At 41.8% G+C, this 13,450-nt stretch overlaps 1 protein-coding gene across 1 annotated transcript; it reads right to left on the bottom strand.

Annotated features, from left to right (window-relative positions):
- Positions 1-4,310: 4,310 nt before the first annotated feature.
- On the bottom strand, positions 4,311-12,823 carry LOC149919702 (uncharacterized). Its single transcript, XM_090134454.1, has 6 exons — positions 12,762-12,823; positions 12,198-12,555; positions 11,238-11,470; positions 8,904-10,639; positions 7,039-7,179; positions 4,311-5,485 (listed from the first exon to the last, which is right to left on the bottom strand). The coding sequence occupies exons 2-6, from the start codon at positions 12,474-12,476 to the stop codon at positions 4,311-4,313; spliced, it is 3,564 nt and encodes a 1,187-aa protein (XP_089990580.1). The 5' UTR covers positions 12,477-12,555; positions 12,762-12,823.
- Between the last annotated feature and the right edge of the window lie 627 nt (positions 12,824-13,450).

Below are 13,450 nucleotides of genomic sequence, written 5' to 3'. Positions count from 1 at the left end.
CTTTTTTCCCCTAAGTAGTATCTCTGCTAGTCTCTCCAAGTAGCTGATCCCTTCAACATGCCAACTATAGAAGAGCCAGGCATGAAGCTATGGAGATAGAAAATAAAATCTCATTCAGAAACTAGTTCCCAGTCTTTCTATGCTTCCACTTGAGTTTAGCAGTTGTATCAGTTTTCGTCTGATCTACTCCCATTGCTTTACTTCAGCCTGTATAAGCAACTGAAGGTCCCGCAGCTTTGATGTATTAGTTTGTCAATATAGAAATGCTCAGAAAGATGTCTTAAAGCTAACTCAATATGTTTATATTTCTTCATCTGAAACTTGAAATGCCATAGTTCATGGTGACTAAGAATACAAGTATCATGCAGTGTATTTACATTGGTAGCCACAATTAGACAGTAAGTGTGATTTTGTTAAATGATTGTAGGACCATTTTTTGCAGTAAGAAAAGAGTACTTGCCTGATACTATTTTGATAAAGATCTTTAAAGATTTATGTAGTTTTCACAGAAGCAATAATGATTTTTTGAATACCCCTAAAGTCTGAGACCTTCTTGTCTTATTTTCAAGATAAGAAGTCACTGTATATATAAACTTAGATGTGTAGTCCTGCAGATTTTCATTTTGAAGTCATATGTTGCTTGTGTGAAATATGACTTACTGAGTAGTAAGTTACTACTTACTGGCCTTTCTGCCCAGATTTTTTAAATGTAGATGATCAAAAGAAACAAAAAACAACTCTGGTTTCTCCTACAGTAACTTAGCTTGCAGTAGAAATTAAAGGTGTTTCTTGTTTGTGAGTTAAAAGTGATGAACTCACTTAGTAATTTAAAAAACCCCAAGCCTACATCTCAGCATTTTCACCATGGTACTGGTACACACTATCACACCTCAATACAGTCATTACCTTAAACACATCTATATGTTCACTACACTCCAGTTTTCATTTAAAAATTCAATAATAGAACAAAAGTAATGCAAAAAGATCAGAAGTTCATCAGGGCCAGCTAAAGCCTGTCTCAAAAGTCAATGGCAGAGTCTCAGTTCAGGATCTGTCTTGGTTCTGTCCTTATAGCCTGGCTTGGTGTAGCTTGATCAGCAGTTCTAAATGTGCTGCACCTCAAGGTAGCTTATTTAACTTACCAACCTTATGTCTCATCTTCTGGTGGTTGGCAATTACTGTTGGTTTGACTTTCTCATCAAACATGAGACCTGACTTACAGCTGCTCGTCTTCTGCCAACTTGAAGTTGTCAGCTGGAAGACTTTGTATTTCTTCAAAAAGTTAATCAAAACTGCAAACGGAGACAAATGCTACTAGCTTATGCAAGAAGTAAATCCTTTCACTGCTATTACACTTGTAAAGCAACCACTGTTCCTCCAAAAAAGGTCTTAATAGGTCAGCAACATTTTCACACTTGTGGTTTAATAGTCACTGTTCATCTCCCTGCCTGCTGCTTCACTGGGTCTGGCTCTGCTCACTTTACTATCAGTAGGAGTATGCACTTATGTCCGTGCTTTTCAGCCTGCACAAACTATCAGTTGGCTGGCTATCTGCTTCTTAGTGGCTGTTTGTGTCAGAGCAGTGTTGGTGGCTGTTGGACTGCCCTGTGTGCAGCATCATGGCTTCTATGCATACTCTTCAGTTGGAGTTCATCACTAGGTTGCCACTATACAATGTGGCAGGGAGAGTACACCATGATACTATAGTTATCTTATGTTTTCCTGTTCTAAGAAGCTTTGTTTCCTTGTGTGCAGCCTCTGGGAGAGTGCAAGGCAAATACAGGAGAACTTTTTTGTATACTGGCTCAAGGCTGACTTATAGTTTGCTTTTATAGTAAGGGAAACTACATAACTTGTGTCACAGGGTGAAGCCCAGATGCAGTGCAAACACTGAGGAATTTGGGACCCTTGTGAAAAATAAACGTAAATCAAGAGGTCAGCATAACTGTGCCTTTTAAAATGTTTACCCTCTTGTTGACTTTGCCGTTGAGTGTCAAAATGGGTAAATCAGCCTCAGTGGGAGTCCAACCCAACTGCCTGTACATCAATGCAAGCTCGGAGCATGGGGAACAAGCAGGAGGACTTGCAGGCATGAGCATGCCTACTGGGCTATGATGTCATTGGCATCAATGAGATGTGTTGGGATGACTCTCAGGACTGGAATGTAGGAATAGATGGGTATAAACGCTTTAGGAGAGACAGGCACGAGGGAAGGGGAGGGTGTGTTTCCCTCTACGGTGATGACCACCTGGAGTCTGTGGAGCTCCACCTCAGGGTAGACAAGGAGCTGACAGAGAGCTTATGGGTTAGGGTTAAAGGGAGGGCAGGGGAAGGAGACAGGTGCCTAATCGGGAAAACAAAATGCATGAGGCCTTCTATGAACAGATAGGAGCAGATTCATATTCACAAAACATGCTTCTTATGGGGGACTTCAACCACCCCAATATCTGCTGGAAGGACAATGCAGCAGTGCAACAGAAATCAAAGAGGTTTCTGGAATGCGTTGATGATAACTTCTTCCAAGTAGTACAGGAAACCGCCAGAAAAGGTGCTATGCAGGATGTTGTCTTCACCCAAGAGGAGGGGCTGGTGAATTATATGAAGCTCATGGGCAGCTTGAAGGTGCACAGGTCTATGAGATCCCACGAGATCCCATGGAGGAAATTTTTTCATGCCGAGGATGGTGAAGCACTGAAACAGGATGACCAAGAAGGTTGTGGATGCCCCATCCCTGGAGGCATTCAAGGCCAGGCTGGATGTGGCTCTGGGCAGCCTGGTCTGGTGATTGGCAGCACTGCACATAGCAAGGGGGCTGAAACTAGATGATCCTCGTAGTCCTTTTCAACTCAGGCCATTCTATGATCCATCCTCAGGTTCTGAGGGAACTGGTGGATGAAGTTGCTGAGTTGCTATTCATCATATTTGAAAGGTCATGGCAGTCTGATGAAGTTCCCACTGATTGGAAAAGGGGAAACAACCCCCATTTTGAAGAAGGGAAAATAAGATTCAGGGAACTACAGGCCAGCCAGTCTCATTTCTGTGTCTGGTAAGTTCATGATTACAGGAACAAATTGCCCAGAAGGTTGTGGATGCCCCAACACTGGTTGTATTGAAGGCCAGATTAGGTGGGGCTCTGGGCAATTTGATCTAGTACTTGCTCTTGCAGTTGGCTGCCCTGCCTGTGGCAGGGTGCTTGAAACTAGGTGATCCTTGAGGTCCCTTCCAACCCAAGCTGTTCTACTGTTCTCTGATTATGGGGAGCTCTCCCAGTGCATGAGATGTACAAATGTTACCCAGTCTTCTACTGTACAGCCACAAATCTACAGCAAGAAAAGAATCTGTGATTCTGAGAGTGAACAAGACTGGAACCTGCATGTATGTCTTTTTATGATTGCTTGAAGGAGCAAAGTTAAACGTGTTTCATTATTGCAGTTGTAATGTCAATGGTTTGATGATCTCTGGCTATCCACCCTCTCCAACAGAGTCTTGTGGTAAATCTGGAAAGGGCACTCTTCTTTCAAAGTGGTGCTATTGGTGATACATTGATAGCATCATGTGCAATAGGACCAAATTCATTTTTTTGCAGTTTTAAAGTAGCTTATACACTACAATTGGAAGTAACGAATACAACTTTGTATATGTTTATCTGTTAAACTGAAAGATTTGCAAAATATCCGAAAAGTTTTTACAAATTCTTGTATGAAATTTTGTCTACCATCATCCTTCAATTATCATGGATAGAAGTCTTGCTATAAGAGAGCAAGCTGGTAACTTGAAAATTTAATTATAAAAGTACATTACACAATTACATGGGAAGAGAAGCATTTCATGTTAGGGAGTTCTTATTTAAAAAGAAAAAATATGGATACGATTATAGGATAGCATAGAGATTCAGGGTTTGTAGGGCCTTCAAATTTCAGTGGAAACATTGGCTTTTGTTATGGTTCTCCTGACAGTTCTGCTTTCTTCACAAAATGTATGGAGTCACAATGAAGTTGGTTTTACTCAACTTTGGCTCAGTCCTACTAGCATCAGTATGGTATACATTTTCTGACTGATTGGTACAGACATGTTGGTCTGTCCACCTTATCTATAGATAAGTTTACCTTATGTATTTGGCATTTTGTTCTAATAATTAGTTTCAGGATTCTGATTCTGCTTATGCCTCTTCGTTAGGCATAGCTTACGTAACTTATGTCCTATCTGAAATTGAAAAATTTAAATACTTAGCCTTTTCTTATTTTTGCCTGCACAATAAGGACAGTACTTCCTATCATATGAGTTGTCTATTTGTATATTTGCTCTTATTGTCATTTAGAAGATGTCATCTTAAATCTACAGATATTGCCCCAGTCATCTTGGGTAGTTGTACCTTCTTGATAACGGGGTGGGAGTTGATATTTTGGTGGCTGGGAAGATGATATGATATGAGACAACCTTACTGACCTGGAATACTGCTCTGGGGAGGTAAGTGATGATAAAGGTGGCAGCCATAAGAAATGTGATGGTGATCCCCTACACTCATGTACAGGTACTTCACGAGGCTGCAGGACATCCATTGCTACATCAGCATGGCTAAGCTGGGAGTTGCTCTGAAATGTCATAAACTTGGATTCAGGAATCTTGCTGTAGCGCTTGCAAGAAAAGTAAAGTAATGCAAGCAGAACCAGCCCAACAGTGACACAAAGACTGCTTAGTAAGGCTGATGGGGGCTTTATGATACTGGAGTCACGCCAGCCTTGAAGCGTAGGCACAGTAGTGTTGAAAAATCCACCAAATGGCTTTGTAGTGAGAAAGCAGTTATCACGATATGAAATATTGAAGATGACATCAATCTTGTATTCTGGTAACATTGCTTGGATGAAATGTGGGCTAACATATCCATCTGGCACTCGTAGTTTTTTTAGTGCTTCCTGGATTTCCTCTTTTGCACACCAGCTGAAAGGTCTGTTGGTACTTGTACACAGCGAACTGTTGTACCAGGAGATTAGTGTGGATCCAGGTTTGAGAGTGGTCACCACGATGTCTTTGGGATTGGTGGAGTTCAAATACAAGGAGAGCTTCTCTAGAAATAAACTAATCCTTTTCCTCTCTCTCAAGAAGGAGTAGTAGCTGTTTTTGGTTCTGATGGTGTAAAGGTGGCATGGTACATCTGTGGGCTTCAGAAGCTCAATGGTAAAGGATTGCCAGACAGTCAGTCCACCTGAATCTGTGGCAGACAGAATGAACTCTTGAGGTGAATACTGGAAATCAACATCAAGGGGATAGCCATGCATCGTCTGCTGAGACACATTAAATTGAAGCCAGCTTTCTGGTCCCCCTGGAGAGTCATCAGCTGGAATTAATTGTAAAGATAACTGAGTTGAATTGCCATCTTCCTCATCATAAAATGTGTTGGCAGATACAGGAAAAGAGAACAGGCATCCAATAGTTGCTGTTATGAATTGGATTGAATGAATGACCTTTGGAGAAGTGTTCATTTGCCCTTTAGAGAGGGATGAGGAAAGGGAAAGGGTTATGAAGAAAAAATAGCGATCTGATAAGCTTATAGTGATAAGCTTATAATGATACTCTAAAGCATTGCCCTTGATCACATCTTGAAGACAATTTCATGTGCTTTTGGGTGTAAATTTTACATGTGACTTTACAATTCTCCTGTTACATTGAAGCATATGTAGCAGTGATGTGTTCATTGAAACAAATACGAAGACATTTCTATCTAGTATAATATATTAGTAAGTCTTTTTCCCAAAAGTATATCTTACTCTAATTCATAGAAATACCACAGCATGCTTCTCAGATTATGGTTATACTCTTCATGTCATCAAGTATGTCCCATTTCTGATGTTGTAAGTATCAAGGAGTAAGTGCAGTGTTCCTTCCTATTACTGCAAAATTCTTTCAATTCTTTTTTTTTTCTTTGTCCCGTGTTACAGAAAGTTTATGTAACCTTAAAGGTCCTTCCTTGTACCACTGGATAGTGTATTGAAATCAGTGGGGACTACAGTCTGAAGCTACCCAGCAGGAAACTGTGTAGTACTCTGATACCTTAATTATTGAAGGCTCTGGCACAGGTATCTGATTAGCAGGGTTCTCCTCAGATGATTTACATTCATTCCCAAATTAAATTTACAGGAGCCCCTGGCAGTGTGCTTGCACAAGCTGAGATCCCCACTGCAGAAAAATATATGGTTTCTGAGTTAGGTGTTCTCTTTGGAAACAGAAGCAAGTCTTGAAGAAACAACTCTTAGCTCTGCAAGGAATTGGTACAGCTCTGATGGTGAGTGCTCCATTAGATTCAGAAAATGATTTCATGTATGAGGTAAATCTTAACATGTTATTGTTTCATTTTCTATCGACAACACCAAACATGGATTTCTTGTCTGGGAATCTTATGGGAATGTTTGCATTTTCTTTGCCCTATTGAGCCATGCCTATCATTAAGAATAGTTTCAGGTTAATCAGGCAAACACTGGGTGCCAGCACCATCACCCCACTTCTGGAGATGGCAGATACACTGCCTGGGGCAGCATTTGCCTTGGCAGCAATACATCTGCTCAGTTTGTAGAGCTCTTGTGAATGAATATATAAGCCGATACCAAGTGAGGAAGATAAAATGTGGTGATGAATTTGAAAAGGAAATGTCTGACTATTGGGTCAAGCTTGCTGGCAGGCTCAAAGAGTAAGGGCGAAGATGAGAACTCAGAGAATTCCCACAGTCTGTGACAGAGATATTCATTTCTTCCTGCCAGTTCTCATTTATCTCATTTATGTGTTTTTTCAACACCAGGACAGAGAATGCCTTTGCAGGATCTAGTAAAATAGCACTCCCAGCTAATCGTCTCCTCAGATACTACTTACCTAATTAAAAAAGAGGAGAGATTAATTCAAAGGGCACAAAGTTTAGGTCAGGATGCTTTGAGTGTTATGGTGATATGAACCCATACTACATGAGTTTTGGTATAGGAGACCAGCAATACCTTGCAGGATTACTAAGAAGGAGGGTGACATCAATAAGTAGAAAAGCATTTTTTTTACCTGGGGTTTTATTCTCAAGCTCTTGTGAAATAGAAGATAGAGGGAGAATTCCTGTACTTTCTGTAGACTGTAGTGTTTCATCGGTAGGAAATTGCAAGGTGCTTGCATCCTGGTGTGGTGGTGGTAGTGTCTGCATCAGCTCTGAAAACAAGGTACTGTTTATTACAGTGTTAGGTAGAAGATTGCTTAAAAGTATGTAAAATATCTTATTGTAATAATTTGCTATACAGTTGGGAATATTAAAAAAAAAAAAAAAAAAAAAAAGCTTTTATGGCATGTATTTAAAAATTCTTTGCCTGCATCTGCCAGTGAAGTTAGAGCCATGGGAAGGAAGCCGGAGGAGAAAGCAGTGTGGATCTGAGTTTCTGCTGTTAGACTCTTATCTCATGTCTGGCTGTAAAGTGAGCTGGATTCTGATCTTGTCTCTGGAACTGATTTGCTCTGTAGGCATCAAATACATCAGCACCTTTCTACAGTGGGAATACCACAGTGGGACTGCCCTGTCCTTCAGTGGGCTTTGGCATACTGTGTATTTTGTCTTAATTTCTCAGCCATTACAATACGAAACACTGTAATGAAAAATACTGTAATAACATTGTAAAATACTTGCAATACCTTACACACCTGATGAGTTAGGCATTTATGTCAATAACTTGTAAGTCACAATTCAGGATTTTAGTCAGTGGGTGAAAATGGTGTTGGAAAACCATTGGGGGAATAACAGGATTATATTACCTGGCTGGGTAATGTTCAACCTTTCGTTTAGAAAATCAATGGAGCCTTTCCTCAGGCAGTTTCTCTCACCAGGAGCAGAGAGTTTTGAAAATCTCTAGATGGTCTGTGTTTGCAAGTGTTAATAGCAGTATCATGTTAGTGTTGTGTTACCTGTCTGGGTTTTCACAGCTGGTTGCTTAGACACCTGATTACAAACCTAAACAATCCAAGCTGCAGTTTTGCACTCTGGGTATAGGCGTAAGACAGGTCTAGAAGAGCTTTAGAAAGAAAATATTTTAGAAGGACATTTACTGGCTCAATTCTACAAAAATAGGGGCAGTGACTGCCTGAGAATGAAGGAAGGGTTTGGCTCTGAATGCATGAACTTACTCGATATTTAAGTTCTATCACATACCTTTTTAAATGGATAATGGAAGCAGATTCAGACAGTCCTTCAGACTTACCCAACTGGTCCTATAAACATGCTATCTCTTGAAGTCTAGCTTATACTTAAGCCTGGCTCTGATTCATGCACTTGGAGGAGGACTCCGAAGGATGTATAGTCTAATTTTTTATTCTGTGGGATGTTCAGCTACATTTGTGTCATTTCTGATAAATATTTGTTGCTGTGTTCTTGATACACTGTTCCACAGTGTTCCTCAAGTAATCTTATCTAATGTCTTATTATCCTTGCTCTGAGGAAGTTTATGTAGTGTTTAACTTACATCAACTGAAGTGTAATATAGAGTCATTAGTGCTGCTTGTGTTCCCACGGGATGTGGAGAACAGTTCTTTCATCTTTTCAGCAAGCTGTTACATAAACTTGCATCCTTCCTCAGTCTTCTAGATTAATTCTTTCCATTTATGTCATGTTTTCTAGTCTTCAGACCATCATTGTGTTCCTTTGGATCTTTTTCTACAGGTCCATATCTTTCCTGAGATAGGACTGCCAGAGCTGGGTCTGGTTGTCATTAGGGGAGATGTATGAAGTTGAGAGATAAAATTACTTTCTCTTACATGGAACTCTTTTTGCTGACGTATCCAAAGCGCAGCGTGGTCATGCTGATGCAGAGCAAATTGCATTTATCTATTTTGTTAGGACTCTCCCAGCAGGAAAAAAAATGAAGGGAAAGTTAAATCTTAAAACATACCTGGCACACTGTTGAATGGATGAGATGGGGCAGTAAATAAATTCACCAGGGGTACTTCTATGGCATCAACCATGACATCTGAGATTTTGTGTGACTCCAGGGTAGGTGCAGTGATGTTTGGCAAAATCATTCGTGTTCCCAGATCTCTGCCTGGGTGAAACTCCTTTGTGGATAAAATGCTTGGAGACTGCATCTGTGTTTTGAGCATGCTACCACCATAAGTAGAATGTATAATTGGTGGTGTAACAGTAAGAAGTGGAGTGCTATCGGGATGGGACAGAATGAGCAGACTTGATTCATAGGACATTTTAACTTCACCAGGGAAAGAGCTGTACAAAGAGCTAGAAAAGCAGGCTGAGATTTCAGTATGGAAATTCAGTTTGGGATAGAGAATCTGTGCTTCTGATTGGATCACAGAAGAAACTATGCTCTTTCCTTTATTAAATAGAAGCTGATAGGATGATGGCATAGTTGCAGAAGACTTAGATAATAGTTTATGGCCATGTGCTAACTCCTGGCTTGGGCTACTACTTACTGGTGAAGGTGGAAATATATAATTGATGGGAAATGTGAAATCAGATGAAGCCGTGGCTGTTAGCAAAGTGTTTGGGGATAGAGACTGAAGCCTCTCTAGAGACAGGGATGCACTAGAAAGCATTTCAGATTTTGGAAAGTGGCTTTTTGTCTTATCGCTGTAATATGGCATTCCTGATGTTAATATTTCTTGTGGCAAAAACACATGACGTGCTGTCTTTGAAGAAAGTGTCTCTGTCAAGGTATGGGGCTGCTCATGAAGAGTGTTTATCAGCAGAGCGTACGTGGATCTGGGAAGCAGGTCTGTATTTGAGGTGATGTCTTGTAGGAGATCATAGACTTCTGTTTTACGAGAATGGAAATATAAGTCTGTCTGAAACACGTGAGGCTCAGGTTGCTGTAGCAGCAGGGACATGCCAGGAGCTTGGGTGGGCAGCGCTTCCTGCTCAGTGAAGAGAAGCATTGATTTAGGAACCAGAGAAGGTGAAAGATCTGAAGAACTAGTGTCTCCAAACATAACAACTACTGTTGGATTATTAGTTGGCATGTCCAATGCTGAGTCCATTTTGAAGGTGACTAAACTTTCTTGACGTACAGGATGGATGTTATTCTGCAACTGGTAACTTGTTGTAGTTATACTATCTTTATATAAACTTTGGGTAGGTGATACAGCAAGTTCTAAGTGTAAACGACTTGGCACAGCAGAGAACAAAGGACGGGGAGCAACTGCAGCTGGTCTCTGTGTAATTCTAATTACCTTCAATGTAGGCGTTGGTGTGATCATTAATTGCCTGCGTTGTTGTCTCGGAGACTTTTTTTTGTAACTCCCTCTCCTAAGTATTCTCCAGCCTGAAATTTCATGTCCTAGGAGTTGTGAGAGATGCTGTGAGTCAATATTGCGTTGTAGGACTTGAACAAATTCGTGGAGCACAGCAAGCTCACCACACTTGACAGGCCAGGAGAGTCCTACATAACGGTTCACTGTGAAATCAATGTGCGAAGTGTCTCTGGCCAGCACAGTCAGGTTCTGCAAGTTTCTGTGCACCACGTCTGTGTACTGCAACAGGGTTACTAGGGAGGAATCCAGATGGAGATATTCAGCAATTGTGTACACGATGTAGAGGCGTTCCTGTGCTTCCAGGGTTTTGGCTCCAGTGGAGAGAATGATTTCAGCAGAAGTGATGGGAACTTCCTTCCCACACCTATGAGGATTGGCATTAAAGTCCAAAACCGCATTGATTAAGTTGTTAATCTTTCCCTTCCCCCCCCCCCCCCCCTTTTGTGAAGATACTTGTTTGAATTCAATCCATTTTCCTATACACATACATCACTCAACCTCACCTCTTCATCCAAAACTTCCTCCTACTGAATATGTGAATATTCTACACTCTTTTATCTTCAGCAAGAGATATGTTTGACCCCATTGCTAATCTAGAGCACAGCAGCACGATTAAGATTTACCAAATACTACCATCATGATGCTGACTTTAAAGTAATTCAGTTAAAAGATTTACATTTGATTTCTATTAGACTGGAAATACTTATATTAACAAAGAAACCCAGTATCATCAGTGGAAGTGGGCAGTGTATTGCAATGGCAATTGATGGCCTTGTCTCTCTCCCCACAGAGGAAGAGCTCCAGTTCCCAGCTGGGGCAGGGAGGCTGGATGCTGCCTTGTCAGCAGCCACCTGGAGCATCAGCACCCCACTGCTAGCAGCCTTGCATTTTTTTCTTTCCATTTCCATTTTTTTTTTAAATTTAGGTTTGGGTAAAGGCCCCCAGCACTGGACAATACTCACTGGTGCCTGTTTGGTATGTGGTTCAAGCTGTTCCCTGTGTCCGGGAATAAAATGCTGTCTTGAACATGGATGGTGAACTTTACAGCAGCTCTCTGGGCGCACATTCTTCCAGAGGCAGTTATGCTTAGCAGGTACGCTCCGCTCTCCCCAGTCATTGGCAGTCCCTGCAGCATGTTTGTGTTGGGATTGAAGTCCAACCAGCTCGGCAAATTTGCACCACTGGCTAAAGTGACCTGCTCCATAAGAGGACGGAAAATGAACAGAATTAAAGGTAGGAAGTAGGTGTTCCTATTCTATGTAGATTGCTCTGAAAGTAATGCTTCCTATTTATTTTCATGGAAACTACAATAGTGATGAAGATCACAATAATGCTATTTGACAGAGCAAATTCCCAGCTACAAACACTATTTTTCAGCATAGTCACCGTCATCAGCTAGGCGCTTTCACCAGTGATGAACAAGAGCCTGCATGCCTCACTCATAAATTTATCCATTGGGAACATGGCTTACATTTCACATCGCTGTCGTCACTGCTACAATGCACCACCTCATGGTGCTCACATCACTGTTTGTTCTCCATAAACATCCACCAGACATGGATGGATGTCAATGCATGCCATTTTTTTTCCACATGAAGGAATTCAGTGACATACCTTTCTTCATCCATACTTCCATGTCAGACACCACGTTGTCAGACTGCCTCTCTGCTGCCACCAGTCACACAACAACAAATTGCAATGGAATATTGGTGGGAACGTTCAACCTCTACTGCCATACCACCATCATCTGCCTTTGATATTGTGGGCCAACATCATAAAATAAGAGGCACTGCTTTTGGAGCAGTCCCTGTAGTTTTACAGATAGCATGCTCTAAATAGGAAAAACAGAAGTGATTTTTAAAAATAAAGTGAATACTCCTTTGCTGAAGGATTATACCAAGAAGTGCATTTAACAGCATTACCTTGTACTGAGTTATCGTTCCCTGAAAGGCAAATACTGGCACTGGATAACAGAATATCTTTCCCACGAGGACTGTTGCATCTGGGATTCCTTTCAGGACCTTTGTTTCTTCACACGTGTTATCTGACTCCTTGACAGCTGTAGCGGACATGTTTACACAAACACATGCCAGTGCAAAGAGAAAGGGGAGTGCAGGTGAAACTTGCATTGCTGGGAGTGAGCAGGACCGTGCGGCAGGACACCTGCTGTCAGTGCCCACAGGGCTCCTGTGGGTGTCCATCCTCCTGCAGCGACTGTGTGGGGCTGCCCGTGTGCACCCTGCTAGCAGATAGATGCTGCTACTTCACTGCACTTTTGATCTGTAAGGGAAAGGGGAGAAAAAAGAAAACCAAACCACACATTTATGCACTTTCGATCAGTCTACTTCATCTTGTGAGGAAGCAGAAAGGTGTAAAATGCAGCAAAGCTTTAAGCAGCATGTGTTAGAAGCCCTCCAGCCTATTTGTTACAGCCCACAGCTGGATCTTGGGTGGGCTGTAGACTTTTTAAAAGCCTCTGTACTCACCGCTGCTGCTCTGTTCAGCTGAAGACCTCTCATGGGAAAGTACCTTGTAGTGCAGAGCCAACTCGTAACGCTTTTCAGCTGCTGTTCCTCCCATCGCTGTTCCTGTCCCAATGAAAGACCACTTGGTCTCCAGGAGCTGAAATGTTACACGAGGGCCTCCTCAGGGGGGCCTTCAACATATGGCTTAGAAGAGCCAGATAACAGAGCAGTAACCTGACCTGGCAGGGCTTGTGGGATAGCGGCAGCAAAGGGAAAACCAGGTGAGGCATGCAGCAAACAAACTGAAGGCAAAGGCAGGGTCAGTGACTTTGCAGTATCATGGGCCAGACTCCTGGTGCTTCGACTTGTTGCAGTTTTTCAGAGGAGATAAAGGCAGTAATAAGTAGTTAAATTGTATCAGCAGGTGTGGGGCTCTCACAGATCTGCAAATGGCTTCCAAAGGCAACACCTTTCGCATGAGCTGGGCCTGCAGTATGCCTCATCTGTCCTGCTGAGGGTAGATCTATTTCAAAGCATGCAAGAGGAAAAAGTTGCAGGCAGCAGCTGCAACATTTCCTAAACCAATTGATACAGCTGGGAAAGCCTGAACAATACTTTGGGCCTGGAAGACTGAAGAAGCAATGCTTTTTGTTACAGCTCTTACAGCTGGACTTCTTGAAAACCACAGCTTCTCTGCACAGAGATAGACA

Source organism: Phasianus colchicus, chromosome 1, assembly GCF_987193195.1.
Source record: "Phasianus colchicus chromosome 1, bPhaCol1.hap1.1, whole genome shotgun sequence".
NCBI classification, from domain to species: Eukaryota; Metazoa; Chordata; class Aves; order Galliformes; family Phasianidae; genus Phasianus; species Phasianus colchicus.
The sequence above is the reverse complement of the archived record's forward strand: the minus strand, read 5'-3'. Positions and strand labels throughout refer to the sequence as shown.